The 13,784-nt window shown below is 44.4% G+C and overlaps 1 protein-coding gene across 6 annotated transcripts in view; it reads left to right on the forward strand.

Moving 5' to 3' along the window:
* Window positions 1–13,784, forward strand: part of ASAP2 (ArfGAP with SH3 domain, ankyrin repeat and PH domain 2) — a 95,074-nt gene that overhangs the window by 80,289 nt on the left and 1,001 nt on the right. For 4 of the 6 annotated variants that reach the window (XM_053380957.1, XM_053380958.1, XM_053380953.1 and 1 more), the window contains 10 exons: window positions 244–329; window positions 489–604; window positions 1,524–1,591; window positions 1,955–2,068; window positions 3,981–4,233; window positions 8,295–8,456; window positions 9,436–9,598; window positions 10,199–10,251; window positions 11,119–11,219; window positions 13,195–13,317. In XM_053380957.1, coding sequence (XP_053236932.1) covers window positions 244–329; window positions 489–604; window positions 1,524–1,591; window positions 1,955–2,068; window positions 3,981–4,233; window positions 8,295–8,456; window positions 9,436–9,598; window positions 10,199–10,251; window positions 11,119–11,219; window positions 13,195–13,317 — 1,239 coding nt within the window. The remainder of the gene's footprint in view (window positions 1–243; window positions 330–488; window positions 605–1,523; window positions 1,592–1,954; window positions 2,069–3,980; window positions 4,234–8,294; window positions 8,457–9,435; window positions 9,599–10,198; window positions 10,252–11,118; window positions 11,220–13,194; window positions 13,318–13,784) is intronic. The other 2 variants (XM_053380955.1, XM_053380956.1) reach the window with 1 other exon arrangement.

Below are 13,784 nucleotides of genomic sequence, written 5' to 3' on the forward strand. Positions count from 1 at the left end.
GTCATTATAATATTTCTACCATTTCCCCGTTTAGATGACCTGGAACAATTAACATTATCATCACTTAGGGATGAATTGTCTTAAATCAAAGCCATATTTTGATAGTGATGACCAAAGCCAGCTATAGTAAAGTTTTTAAAATTTTTGTTTAGCATAATGTAACAAAAAATAGGGAGGTATCTCCCCAAAAAACAACAACCCTTCCTTGCTTGCTATTGGTCAAAACACACCATATGATTTCAGGAACAAGACGAAACTGCCCTTCATCTCGCTGTGAGATCTGTTGATCGGACCTCACTCCACATAGTTGACTTCTTGGTGCAGAACAGGTGAGCGATTCTAACGCTATTTAAACACTTTTCATTTTCATATTTGAAAACAAAAACAAGCCTGCTGTAATATTTGTTGATAGCATGAAAGCAAGCTTTTTGAGAGTTAGACTACTCTGTCTGTGTGAACTAAACTTTTACCCTTTTCCTTCTGCATAGTGGCAACCTGGACAAGCAGACAGGCAAAGGTAGCACTGCTCTTCATTATTGTTGCTTGACAGATAATGTTGAGTGCCTCAAACTGCTCCTGAGAGGGAAGGCTTCCATCGAAATAGGTAAAAGGGTAAAGAGTGACTCCTCTATTCTTTAAATCAATCCTGCAACCCTGCCACACACAGACAATTGGTGATAGGGGCACATAGACTCTTGCAATGACCTTGGCCAGTTTCTTTACATGTTTAACGTAGAGTTCTTTAGAAGGTGATACATTGGTACCTTGGTTCTCAAATGGCTTAGTTGTCGAACAAATCGGCTCCCGAACACTGCAAACACGGAAGTAAGTGTTCCAGTTTGCGAACGTTTTTTGGAAGCTGAACATCTGACGCGGCTTCCGCTTGAGTGCAGGAAGCTCCTGCAGCCAATCAGAAGCCACACCTTTGTTTTCGAACGGTTTCGGGAGTCAAATGGGCTCCTGGAATGGATTAAGTTCGAAAGCCAAGGTACCACTGTACTTGAAATGAAGATTACTGAGACCGTGTGGAAATTTGTATTTTAAGTCAAATGCTTGCTTACTATGTTACCACTGCTTTTATGGAGTTTTCATAGTGCCTGCGAGGCATCGTTCTTCGTTATTTATGTACGTACTTGATTTAATTCATGTCCCACTCTATTCCATAAGCTTGCAGCGGCTTATGGAATGCTTTCTAAATGTTTATAACAAATACTGTATTAACCCAATGGCACAGAATTCAACTGGGTAATATGATGGAATATTTACTATGAGCAAAATGTTTCCGCTAAGCTGAGGCAGCACATTTTATACTATGGGCACAATCCAGCTACAGTTAACTATTTTTAAAGTCTCATTGGGGAGTTAAGCACTTTTCTGTCTCCTGTTGGAATGAGCGGTTCCTAAAAATGCACACTTTGCCCCCCAACTCCCAAGTTCAGCCTTCTGATTCAGAAGTCACCTTCATTTTTAGCAACATAAGATTGCAGACAAGAATGTGATGTTTTCTTCCCATTGCTTTTTAGCCAATGAAGCTGGAGAGACGCCGCTCGATATAGCTAAACGCTTAAAACACACGCGCTGTGAAGAGCTGGTAAGATTTATTTTTTTCTTCTGTGTGTTCTCCGAAGCTGAACTGTTTCTGGATTACTTAGCAGCTTGCCATGAGGTTTCTGTGGTAGTCAAGAATGGTGGAAAACTTGTAAATAAATATTTGTTTGAGTTGACGTCTTAAGATACCTGAAAACAACAGACATGTGCCTTGCATCCATTGAGTGCTTAAATTGTCGCTTTTTCTAAAGAAAGAAAGAAATGAATCAAGATCTCACAAAATGTGAAAGAAAGGGAATTTACATCATTAATTGATTAAATTTATATTCTGCCCTTCATCCAAAGGGCACAGGGCAGTTTATAGTAGCTGACTGTGCTGAATGGTGTCTCATTCTTGGTACCTTAGCTGACCCAAGCTCTGGCTGGAAGACTTAATTCTCATGTTCATGTAGAATACGAGTGGCGATTACTTCATGAAGACCTGGACGAAAGTGATGATGATGTGGATGGAAATTTACAGGTATGCATTTAGAAGATCAGAAACCCAACGTTAAAAAAAAAAAATTAAAAATGGAAATGTTCCTGCCTGGAACAAGAGTAATATTATCATCACTGTGTTCTTTGTAAAAAAAATAATTACTGAGAATTTTAATGGTGCTGCACTCCCCTTGCACTGGCTTGAAGTCAGCTTAATTTAAGGCAATATATAAACGAAACTCATTTACCATTGTGTTCCTGATGAAGAGAGAATTAAATGATGGATGTAAGGGTTGCTTAGAAGGAAGAGATTATAGTGCAATTAGGGACATGGGAAGCCAACATAACTGGTCAGACCATCGGTCCATCTAGTTCAGTATGGTCTACAGTGATTGGCTGCATCTCTCCAGGTTGTCAGGCAGGGGATGTTCCCATCCCCACCTGTACATGCTGCAACTTGTACCTGGGAACATAACAGAAGGTTACCCTTCTAAGTAGGAAGTGGTATTTATATTGCAAAACCCTGTGCCTGCCTTTCAAGCTTTTCGCTCAGCCATTTTGTTCAACCTCAACTCTTCTGCTCTCCAACTCAGTGGTGAAGGTGAGAATTAGGAAGCATTTTGCTACTCAATCACTATTAATAGGCTTTCAGGCCCCAGGGACTCTTGAAAAGAAGATTAAGGGCTATTAATGACACAACTAATGTCTTTTCTGTGCTTGATGACATGGCTGAATGTGTCCGCTGCATGTGTGTTCATTTGCCTTTGAGTTGGGCTAGTATTGTCTTCGTAGGGAAGAAAAATGGAGGTCAGCTCCTCTGATCTTTTTATCGGGAAATGTTAGAAAGTCACCAGCCATTTGCCTTGATTCAGTCAGAAGTTAATAGGGACACATGTCTCTCTGAAATAACAAAACCTTCAACAACAAAATCAGGTAGAAAGTTAGCAAAGTTCTTACCAAAGTTAGCATGCTAAGGGTCAAAAATGGCAAGTGATTAATTTAAAACATGTCCCTTTCCTCCAGAGAGAGAGAGAGATGGTTTTGCTTTTATTAATCATTGGGAGGTTGTTGGTTTTTTTTTTAATGAATGTTTTCTTCGATTCTAGTTTTAAATGTATATCCAATGGAAATTTTGAACAGTGTCATTTTGTTGTTAGAAATGGCTGTTAATTTTAAGCACAGTGAGTACACATGGCCTTAACAGTATGGACCTGTGTGTGTTTACTCAGAAACACTGGATTTAATGGGCCACCTGTGATCTTCCAGAAGTTGTTGGACTACAACTCCCATCATCCTTGACCAATGGCTGTGCTTGCTGGGCCTGATGGGAACTGGAATCCCACAACTGGAGACGCCACAAGCTAACCACCTGCGCCCGATTGTTACTTATTTTTACTCTGTTTTATTGTATATCCTATTGGGACGTGGGTGGCGCTGTGGGTTAAACCACAGAGCCTAGGACTTGCCGATCAGAAGGTCGGCGGTTCGAATCCCCGCAACAGGATGAGCTTCCGTTGCTCGGTCCCTGCTCCTGCCAACCTAGCAGTTCGAAAGCACGTCAGAGTGCAAGTAGATAAATAGGTACCGCTCCGGCGGGAAGGTAAACGGCGTTTCCATGCGCTGCTCTGGTTCGCCAGAAGCGGCTTAGTCATACTGGCCACATGACCCGGAAGCTGTACGCCGGCTCCCTCGGCCAATAAAGCGAGATGAGTGCTGCAACCCCAGATTTGGCCACGACTGGACCTAATGGTCAGGGGTCCCTTTACCTTTACCTATTGTATATCCTGCCCTTCCTCCTGAACTAGCCCAAGGCAACTGTAAGTGTGCTTAGGATTTCAGCCTCAGTTAAAGCAAAATGAATATTAGCTCCCTAGTGTGCGTTGCATTTTTTTAATGTCTGGTCTTGAAACACTTGCCCACATCACTCTCTCTTGTATTCTTCCTTCCTTTTTAAGCAACCAAGCCCTAACCGAAGAGAGGACAGGCCTGTGAGTTTCTATCAGCTAGGATCGAGCCAGCTTCAGCCTAACGTGGCATCTTTGGCTAGAGATGCTGCCAATATGGCCAAGGACAAGCAAAGAGGGTTTATGCCGAGCCTCTTGCAGAACGAGACCTATGGAGCCATACTCAGTAGCAGCCCACCTCCTTCGCAGCCTGCTGCACCAGTCACAAGTGCACCTCCTTTGCCTCCCAGGAATATTGGGAAAGGTAACTAACATTTTAGTTAGTTTAGAAGTGGTGGAGTTCAACAGTTTTCTTTCTCTCTTGGAGATTTTGACTTGGCAGTTTTTTCTGCAGGTAGGTATATTGAAACTATAAATTGCTGCGTGATGGGAGGGCGGAGGGTTCCTCCTCCTCTTCCTCCTTTTCTTTCAAATTGGGATGAATCTGCACTTTCTATTTTGGACAGTCACAGTGCAGAGGTGGGAGGAAAAAGAAAGGAAAAGAATCACATAATCAAATGACTGGTTCTCGGGGACACAATGTCTCAGGGTGCAATCCTATGCTGAAGTTACACCAGCTGAGTAGCAGCTTTAGCAGAAACCCCACTGTGACAGACATGCTGCTACTGCGATAAAAGATGCTGGTGGAGTACCTCGGATATACTGGCAGAATGACTGGAATGTGGCCAAGTTGTGGGCAGCACATTTGCAACGATGCCCTCGATTGCTTTGATCCATGCCCCTGTCAAAAGCACAGTCTTGACTGCCCTTCTTGACTTCAAATTAAAATGGAGGTGGGGGTAAAAACAGCTGCCCCTTTGCAGACAACTGGCTCACTCATGCTGCTATGACAGAGCATAGTTTCTCTGCCGTAGGGTATGGTCCAGTCACAGCACACCGCTGCCAGTTTATAAACGGGACTTCCATCACTGAGCTGATGGGTCATGTGGAACTGGGCCCCTATAGAACTCTGGTGAGAAGACGCAGAGCACCAGGGCACTTTGTGTGCAACGCAAGCGCTCAGCAGAAGACTGCCTGCCCTCTTGACACTCGTGAGAATTTGAGACCATTGTTAACACTTCTCCACCTAAAACCCTTGCAAGTCCCTCATTCCAGGCACAAACACCCAGCACTGAACTCCACTCCCAACAGTTAGGGGGTACCTAGGCAGTGTACCCCACAAGCCTGCTGGGAAACTCCTGGCACAGCTGTCCTATTGCTGCTGGGGAGAAGGTCATGTGGGTTGCCCCACGGGAGTGGGTAGACGCCAGAACGGCAAGTTTTCTCAGGCAGGAGGTTGGACTAGATGACTCTCTGGATCCCTCCCGGTTCTACAATTCTTTTGGCCCGTTCGTTGCTCCCACTGATTGGCTCATGGCGTGCTGAGGATAGAACCATTTATCATTTCTTAGTGTGGAGTTATACCCTGGATTGAAACCAGCATGTAAAACTTGAGCTGTTGCACCCAACTAGGGCTTGTTCCTGTTGGTTGCCCCGTGATGTGTCTGTTTCCTGCAGCAGCTAAGTAGTCAGGGAGCTGCTGTGTGGTGGTTGCAGGGTGGCTTTCCTGCTTCCCATCTAGTCCTGGTGACTTCTGCTGACGGTGTGTGTCTGCAGCTGCCCTAGTGGCATGTCCTGGTTCCCCGCTTGGCTGGGAGATTTTCCCTGGGTGGGTCTTGAACCCTTGTCCCAAGAGGAATGTATATGCTCCATGGACTCCCAACTGTCTGCTTCCCCCTTTGTGCACTTTTCTCCAAAATCGTGCTTAAGGGGATTCATCCAGTGCTGTGCCATGTGTGGATGCGTTTTGTCGGTGCAATGGGACCTCCATGTCCACCACACCACCCCATCCCAGATCAGGTCCAGGTTCCCCCAACCCTCCTGTGATGATTGTGAGGGTGGAGGGGACAGGAGAGAAAGCAGTAACTCTTCTTGTGCTCGTGAAAGTTGATTGCACCAGTGGAGCTGCAGTGTTGGATACAGCCCTCTGTCTTAAGGGTTGCTTGGGGACTAGCTATAGCATTGCTAGCTGTGCCTCTGGAATTTATGGGCTGGGGCATTGCCTTGCGTGTTTTGTGCAGTTTGGGGCACAGGGGCATGTCCTGATCATCATATGTTCATTGGCTCTCTTTGTGTGGGTGTCAGCAGCGGCATAGTCTCATGAATGATTGCTACTAGGGCAATCATTCCCAATCCAGCGAGAACATGCATTGCATAGGGCAGCCATTCTGTCAGTGTAATGGCGATGGCATATCTCCGTCCCTGTCCCATTGTCAGTATAGGATTGCTGTGCCTATCTAGAGATGAAGATAGGAGTCCTATAAGAAACACTGCCAGAGCTGAATTTCCTTTCACAGATGACAGCTGTGATTGAAATTGGCGTCTAAAAACACACAGGTGTGTAGACACGCTTTAAATCCATGATTAGTATACACGTCGGTAAATTCTCTCCCACTCCTTCGCCTCTTGGTCTTGGCATCATGGGTCCTGCAAGAGAGGGCACTTACGGTTCATGGTCCTATAGTTATTGGGGACAAAAATATGTATTAAATATTCCTTTGTTCAGGATGAATGGCTTAAAAAGATGAAGTCACACAGCACGTGTCGCAAACAGATGATTGTTTTTATTCTCCTGAAGCCCCACTGAAGCATTCAGGATTATATGAGTGTCTGAGTTGCGAGAGTGGAGCCAGGTACACTTGCCATGTGTGCATTGCCATGTGTGAATAGGCTCAGCTGAATGGGCCCTGAATGTTCAGGGTGACGGCATGCACATGTTTGTCAGGCATGCCCCCAATTTGTGGGCAGCTTGGGGGGCTCTGCTGTGGGATGAAGCAGCCAGGGTAGGGGGTGAGGGGTGGGTGAGGTGACCCCACTGTCTCCCTTCACACAGTTAACAGTGGTGTGGTCGGTTGTACCCAAATAGAGCCCTGGTGGCTTTCATAAACAATGTGCTGTCTGGCTCAACGCTTCCTTTCAGCAAATGTGGCTGCAGGCCTTGCTTCTTCATTAACTAACAAAAACTTTGCAATCTTCTTTCCTATTACAATTGCTTAAAAAACACACCCTGCCACTGTTCATCAGCAAACTACGATTTACTACTGTTCAAAGAGATTTATGTCTTGCCATATGCTTTATTGTGGGACACAGGTGGTGCTGTGGGTTAACCACAGAGCCTAGGACTTGCCGATCAGAAGGTCGGCGGTTCGAATCCCCGCGATGGGGTGAGCTCCCGTTGCTCGGTCCCTGCTCCTGCCAACCTAGCAGTTCGAAAGCAAGTCAAAGTGCAAGTAGATAAATAGGTACCGCTCCGGCGGGAAGGTAAACGGCGTTTCCGTGTGCTGCTCTGGTTCACCAGAAGCGGCTTAATCATGCTAGCCACATGACCCGGAAGCTGTATGCTGGCTCCCTCGGCCAATAAAGCGAGATGAGCGCCACAACCCCAGAGTCAGTCATGACTGGACCTAATGGTCAGGGGTCCCTTTACCTTTATATGCTTTATTAGGACTCCACACACACACACACACACACACACACACACACACACACACACGTTGTTAAACCTTATGTGGATAAAGACCTCCTGGACAAAAATAGCAGTGACCGTCTCTGCCCATTTTGCTTCCCCTGCCAATATGCCCCTTGCCTCAACTGCTGTGTGGCATACCTGGAAAGCTGCTTGCTATGCAGGCAAAAGAGAAGGGCAGATGGCAGGAAGTGGGAGCTAACAGGTAGAATAGCCACCACAGCCTTATCTTGCCCCACTGCATCAGGAGATTAGTAGCCCATTGTCTGGGATAAGAGGAGACAAGCCTATTTCTTACCACCAGCCTATTTTACCAACTCCCGCTGCTGAATTTTGGGAGCACCACATCTCCTATTTTGTGCAAAGTGATGTCCACAACAACATCCACACCTAATTAGTTTCTCCTTCCCAATTGTACTATTTTTTTTAGTAAAATATTAATAGGCTTAGCCTTCTATGGCAGGAGCCAAGCAGCTGCAAAGGGGGGGGGGGCGCTTTATGCATCAATTGATGTGCGCCCCATTGAAAAGTATTGTTCTGAGATGATGCAAAAGCCTTCTGTCTGATGATTGGTCCATTTCAGCTCATTCACTCGTGCTTATCCTGTGATAGCCTAGTCACCAAGTGATGAAACACGCAGGTATGAACAAGGCCTTAGAAATGACCCAGTCCTTGTGCAGAAGTACGTGTGCCTCGGGCTCACAGCCAGTCAGTCCACTTAAGAAAAAGGTGCTGTTTTCTCATCGCTTCTCAGCCAGCAGTGATTATGATAATGACACAGTGTTTTCCTTTCTTTTTAGTTCAGTCTTCATTTCTTGGCAGTGCTGTTCAGACAACTCCTTCATCGAACACACTGTGGAAGACAAATTCTTTAGGAATGGAAAGCATAAGCAGGCAAAGGTCTTCATCCGATCCACCAACTGTCCATCCCCCTGTTCCGCCATTGCGTGTAACATCTACAAGTATGTTTGCCCTTTTCCACTGCTTCCTTTGTTTTTGCTGCATCTAATCACGGTTGGCCTCAACTTCCCATTCCACAACTCATGTTTCTTCCTCTCTGGTGGATGTAGTTTTGAGCCTGCTGCTTTTCCATCTGGCTTCTTCAACACACTGTTTGTTAAGACTTCCTGCGACACACTGTTGAGGAATGGATATTTCAGATTAGTTTTGCAAGGAATTCAGGTTGTTCCCTGAACTTTTAGGAAGTTTCTTTAAAAAGATGAAAAGATTGTGGTTTTAATGTTCCTTGTTCCTCTATTAATGGTTACTTCTGAAGGCATATTACAGATGCACGACTAAAAGTGTGACTTAAAATTACCTACTCATGTTAAACCACCTCTCATGAAGATTAGCCTCACTGCCAGTACAAGTACCTCATAGCAGGTAGGCTACTGTTGGCTCCAGTTTTAATCTGTGAGTTAGCCAGAGCCTCCCACTGCATTGTTTATGTTCAGACATAATTATAAACTCTGGTTTATCATTAAGCCATTGAGCCTCAAACTTCTGCACTCTCCCATCTTGTGGGAGAAGAAAAGAAGAAGCTTTTGCTTCGGTTTTTGACTAACCACAGTTTGACAGTCTGAGCCCAGACAAACTGTGGTTAGGTCTTAACTGTGGTTTAATGAATCAAACCAACTTCATAAGTTTGCTCATTTAATTAAACCATAGTTAAAACTAATCCAGTTTGTCCAGGCTCTCACAATGCAATATAGCATGTGTCCAGGCAGAAATAAGTCCTCTTCAGTTCAGTGTGGGGCTTACTCCCAGAAACGTGTATAGGATTGCAGCTTCCTTGTATCTTGAGCCTTAGTTTTTGAAGGACTGGCTTACATTTTAGAAATTACAAAGTTAGGTAGCAATAGTATTGTTTGTAGGAATTGTATCAAACATTCCAGCATTCACCATCATCGTATTACTGTACATGCATTTTTATATATATAGATATACTCTCTTCAGCACCACCTCCCGTTGCAAAGACAGCCAGTGTTCTTGAAGCTTTGAGCCAGCAGTCAAAACAGCCAGTGGTGCCACAGTCCAAGCCTACACCGCCGCCACTTCCTCCCCAGCCTCCAAGTAGAATTTCTCAGAAAAAGCCTGCTTCTGGGTAATGTATTGCCTTTTCTTCCTAAAAGATCTGCAGGTTGCTGAAAGATAGTGTGCTCACCTTGTTGCCTGATTATGGCAGTCCATGCTTTGTTGCACTTGTGCAGAAATGTCATTTGCGCTTCCCTATTTAATAGAGGAGATGTCCTTATTGAAGATTTCACCTTGTGTTTTGTTCAGTTCAGGTGTTGGGCAGGCTCCATACGGACAGCAGCAAAGGCGGTGGGGCGGGGGACGACAGATAATTACTTACCAACAGCAAATGCCATTTAAGAGTGTTACTTTGATACTGCGAAATAACATAGCAATTGGTGATTGTGCTATGTTGATCGTGCTGTCAGGGCAAGAATTTCAGTTTGCCAGATAGAATAATTGTCCCTCTCCTCCCTGCCCACTCTGCACTCTCCTGGGCGTTCTTCTGATCTTCTTCACAATTCATTTGCGGGGTGTGGGTGTGTGCAAGCCCTGTTGCACAAGTAGAAGTCCTTGCATGGGACTCATTAACTGAATCCCATTCTGATTATTGTTTCAAAAAGTAAATTAGACACAGCAAATTGCAGGCATGATGACGAGCAGTCATGTTTGGTTTTCTCCTGAACAGGGCTGACAGGTCGGCCAAGAGTAAAGGACCTGGATCTCTGCAGCAATCTTCTGGTGATTATTATTATTATTATTTAATCCTAATTTTAATTTAACTGCTTTAGTAGCAACTGTTGGCCCTGTTGACAGGTTTATTTGGGAGGTAGTAAAACCTAACCACAATGACTTTGCTGTATTTTATTTTTTAAAATTTATTTGGGAACATAGGTAAAGGGTAAAGGGACCCCTGACAATTAGGTCCAGTCGGGGCCGACTCTGGGGTTGCGGCGCTCATCTCGCTTTATTGGCCGAGGGAGCCAGCGTACAGCTTCTGGGTCATGTGGCCAGCATGACTAAGCCACTTCTGGCGAACCAGAGCAGCGCACGGAAACTCCGTTTACCTTCCCCTCCAGAGTGGTACCTATTTATCTACTTGTACTTTGATGTGCTTTCAAACTGCTAAGTTGGCAGGAGCAGGGACCGAGCAATGGGAGCTCACCCTGTCACAGGGATTCGAACCGCTGACCTTCTGATCGGCAAGTCCTAGGCTTTGTGGTTTAACCCACAGCACCACCCACGTCCCTTCTTTGGGAACATAGGAAGCTGTTTAATACAGAGTCAGACCATTGGTCCATCTAGGTCAGTGCTGTCTACACTGATTGGCAGCAGCTGTCCAGGGTATCAGACAGGGGACACTGTTGGGCCCTTTACTAGGAGATGCTGGGATTGAACCTGGCACCTTCTGTATGTGTATATTGTACGCTTGGTTCTGACACAACTGACCTACAGCTGATGGGACTTAGTGCAAAAAGTGATCGTTTTTGGGAAACCACAAACAATGGCTTGGTACACTAGAGAGAAGTAGCACAGTATGTTATCTAAAAACAGAGCTTTCTAAGAGCCACTTTTAACTGAAAATATTTGCTTTATTTTTAATAACAGGAGAATCTTCATCATCATCTGCATCTGAGATTTCTGGATCCCAAGTTGTCCCTTCTGCAAACATTCAACCTCCAGCTCCAATGCCAAGGAAGTCTCAAATAGTAAGTCGTCAAGAATCTAGGTCAATCTCTTTTGTGTTTGGCAGCTCTTTGCGTTGGGAATAAAGGCACGGTTCCAAAAGGGGTGAGCAACTTCTTCAGATTACATGGGTCCTTTTATAGTCCTTCTTAGAAACTTCTTAGAAACGAGTTAGTGTGGCGTAGCTGTAAACATCCAACAACTTTTGTTGGGTGAGCTGCAAATACGGTTCACTTAGGGGTCCCTTGTACACTGGGACCTTTCAGGTAACCTAGTTTTATTTGATTCCTAACTACAAAGGTCAATCCATAATATTTGTTTGCGTATGTGTGAAAGAGAGAATGGGGCGGGCGGGGCGGGGGGAGAATATAGAATGAGCTAAAGAGCTTTAGCTAAAAAGATCTCGGTAAATCATCTTAGCTGAAGCTTTAGTACAGGCCTCAGCTAAAGGACATTAGCTAGATGAATTCAGCTTTAAACCAAGTCCGCTAAATAACCTACCAGCAGTACGATCCTGTGCATGTCTACTCATACTTAAGCGGCATTGACTTCAGAATAACAAGTGTGTGTATAAGAGTGCAGGCTAAGTAACCCATTCCACCTTTTGCTAAGGTTTCCAAAGTTACCATGGAAACAAGCCACAAGTTAGAAGGCAGAATCCAGCTGGTGCTCTTGGTACCAGCCGTCTTCAAACAGTTGCCCTCCAGATATTTTGGACTGCAACTTCCATTAGCCCTCACTAAAAGTGTGGCCAATACGAAGGGATGATGATGATTTGGAGTCCAAAACTTCTGGAAGGTACCAGGTTAGGGAAGGCTGCCTTGTTCTCACAGGAGAGCTTTTGATCCAGTAACCAGTGGAATAAAAGGAGAGGCAGGGGTTTGGTTTTTTTTGCGAATTCCTGCTGTCCCCTGCAGGATCCACTGCCCCTTAAAAAATTGGCTCCAGGGGAATCTGCAAAAATCACCTCCCTCCTCCTCCTGCTGGCAGAGGCATTTGCCAGATCAAGTACCCCTATGTGAGTTAATTTTTTATTGCCATTGTAAGCTGTCCAGAAAATTTAACTGGCCATAAATATGGTAGGTAATAAATATGGTAGGTAATAAAACAAATACTGCAGGCTGAAAATTCCATGAATTTCTGGTTATTATTCCATGGGGGTTGCATTATTTCAAGAAGATTGAATGGCGCCATTAAAGAATATTCTAGAAGGTGGATGTTCTCCCAGATGCCTCGTGCTAGCTTCCTGGTCTCGTTCTTATTTCCCAAACAATTTGATCTGCTGGCATCTCAGGGGTTAATGTAACGAGTCTTGGCCTTAACATTTTGTCACTGCTTTGAAAAGACCGAGCGTCAAATGAATTGAGAGCGCACTCTGCCTTTTTGGAAAGGTCCTACCTGTCTGCTCCGCTGTGCACGAATGTTCAGGGAGCTGTTTGTACATGTAATGAAATGCCTGTTTGCGATAGCATGCCCTCGCTGGATGCTCTTAATGTGTATTAAAACCCAAAGCGGGCCCTCCAAATTAATTGTTCTGAAAGTCAAAAGCACCGAGTGCAGCTTTGTAGGTTATTTTGCTGCATGTATTTATTAATTAAGTGGTGGTGCACAAGGGAGCCCCTTTGTAATTTGTGAATAGCAAAGCATGATAAGTATTTTAGATCAGACACGTATATTGGGATGATTTTAAACATGTGTGCATATTTGTATGGAAATTTTTGTAGGGGGTAGGCTGTTGTTCAGACATGCTTTGCATGCAGCAGGTGATAGGTACAATCTCCAGGTAGGGCCAGGAGACACCTCAGTCTGAAACCCTGGAGAACTGCCTCCTGTCAGTGTACTAAGCTAAATGGATCAATTATCTGACTTCCTATTTTCTGCTTCCTGAGCTTCTTGTAGACGAAAAGTGGTGAACTGCTGTCCTCTCACTGCAGCTAATGGTATTTTCTGTTTTACTTGGCTTATGTTTCCAACACGTTGCTCTTCTCTGTATTGCAGTCAAAAACAAAGCCCAAGAGAGTAAAAGCCATTTATAACTGCGTCGCTGATAATCCAGATGAGCTTACATTTTCAGAGGGTGATATCATCATAGTTGATGGTGAGGAAGATCAGGAGTGGTGGGTAAGTATTTATTAGCTTAATCATGCCAAGGGCTGTAGTGTGTGTGTCGTGTGTACACACACACAAGTACGTATGTTGGTGGGAACTTCTCTCTTAACAATCAGGAGAACTGAATCCCTGACTGAAGTACTATTCAGTTATTTTCAGAGGTATCCACGGAAAGCAATATTGAGGAGCAGCGTTATTTCAGTTGAATTTGAAGCATACAGATTTTTGAAACTCATCCTTTCTGCAGAAACACATATGGTTAAAAAAGAATATTGCAAAACACCTCTGTTTCAGAAAACCCAGTTTGTTATCTATAATGTATACAGTCCCTTCCTCTTAAGCCAGGATCCAAAGAATTGCACAACTAGTTTTGCATATTAAAGGTTTGTTTTTTCTCAAATAGGAGCTCCTTGCTCCCTGTGTCAATTTTTTTTGAAACTAAGCGAACTTCAAAACAGAGAATAAATATATATGTCTTC

Source organism: Podarcis raffonei, chromosome 3 (genome assembly GCF_027172205.1).
Source record: "Podarcis raffonei isolate rPodRaf1 chromosome 3, rPodRaf1.pri, whole genome shotgun sequence".
NCBI lineage: Eukaryota > Metazoa > Chordata > Lepidosauria > Squamata > Lacertidae > Podarcis > Podarcis raffonei.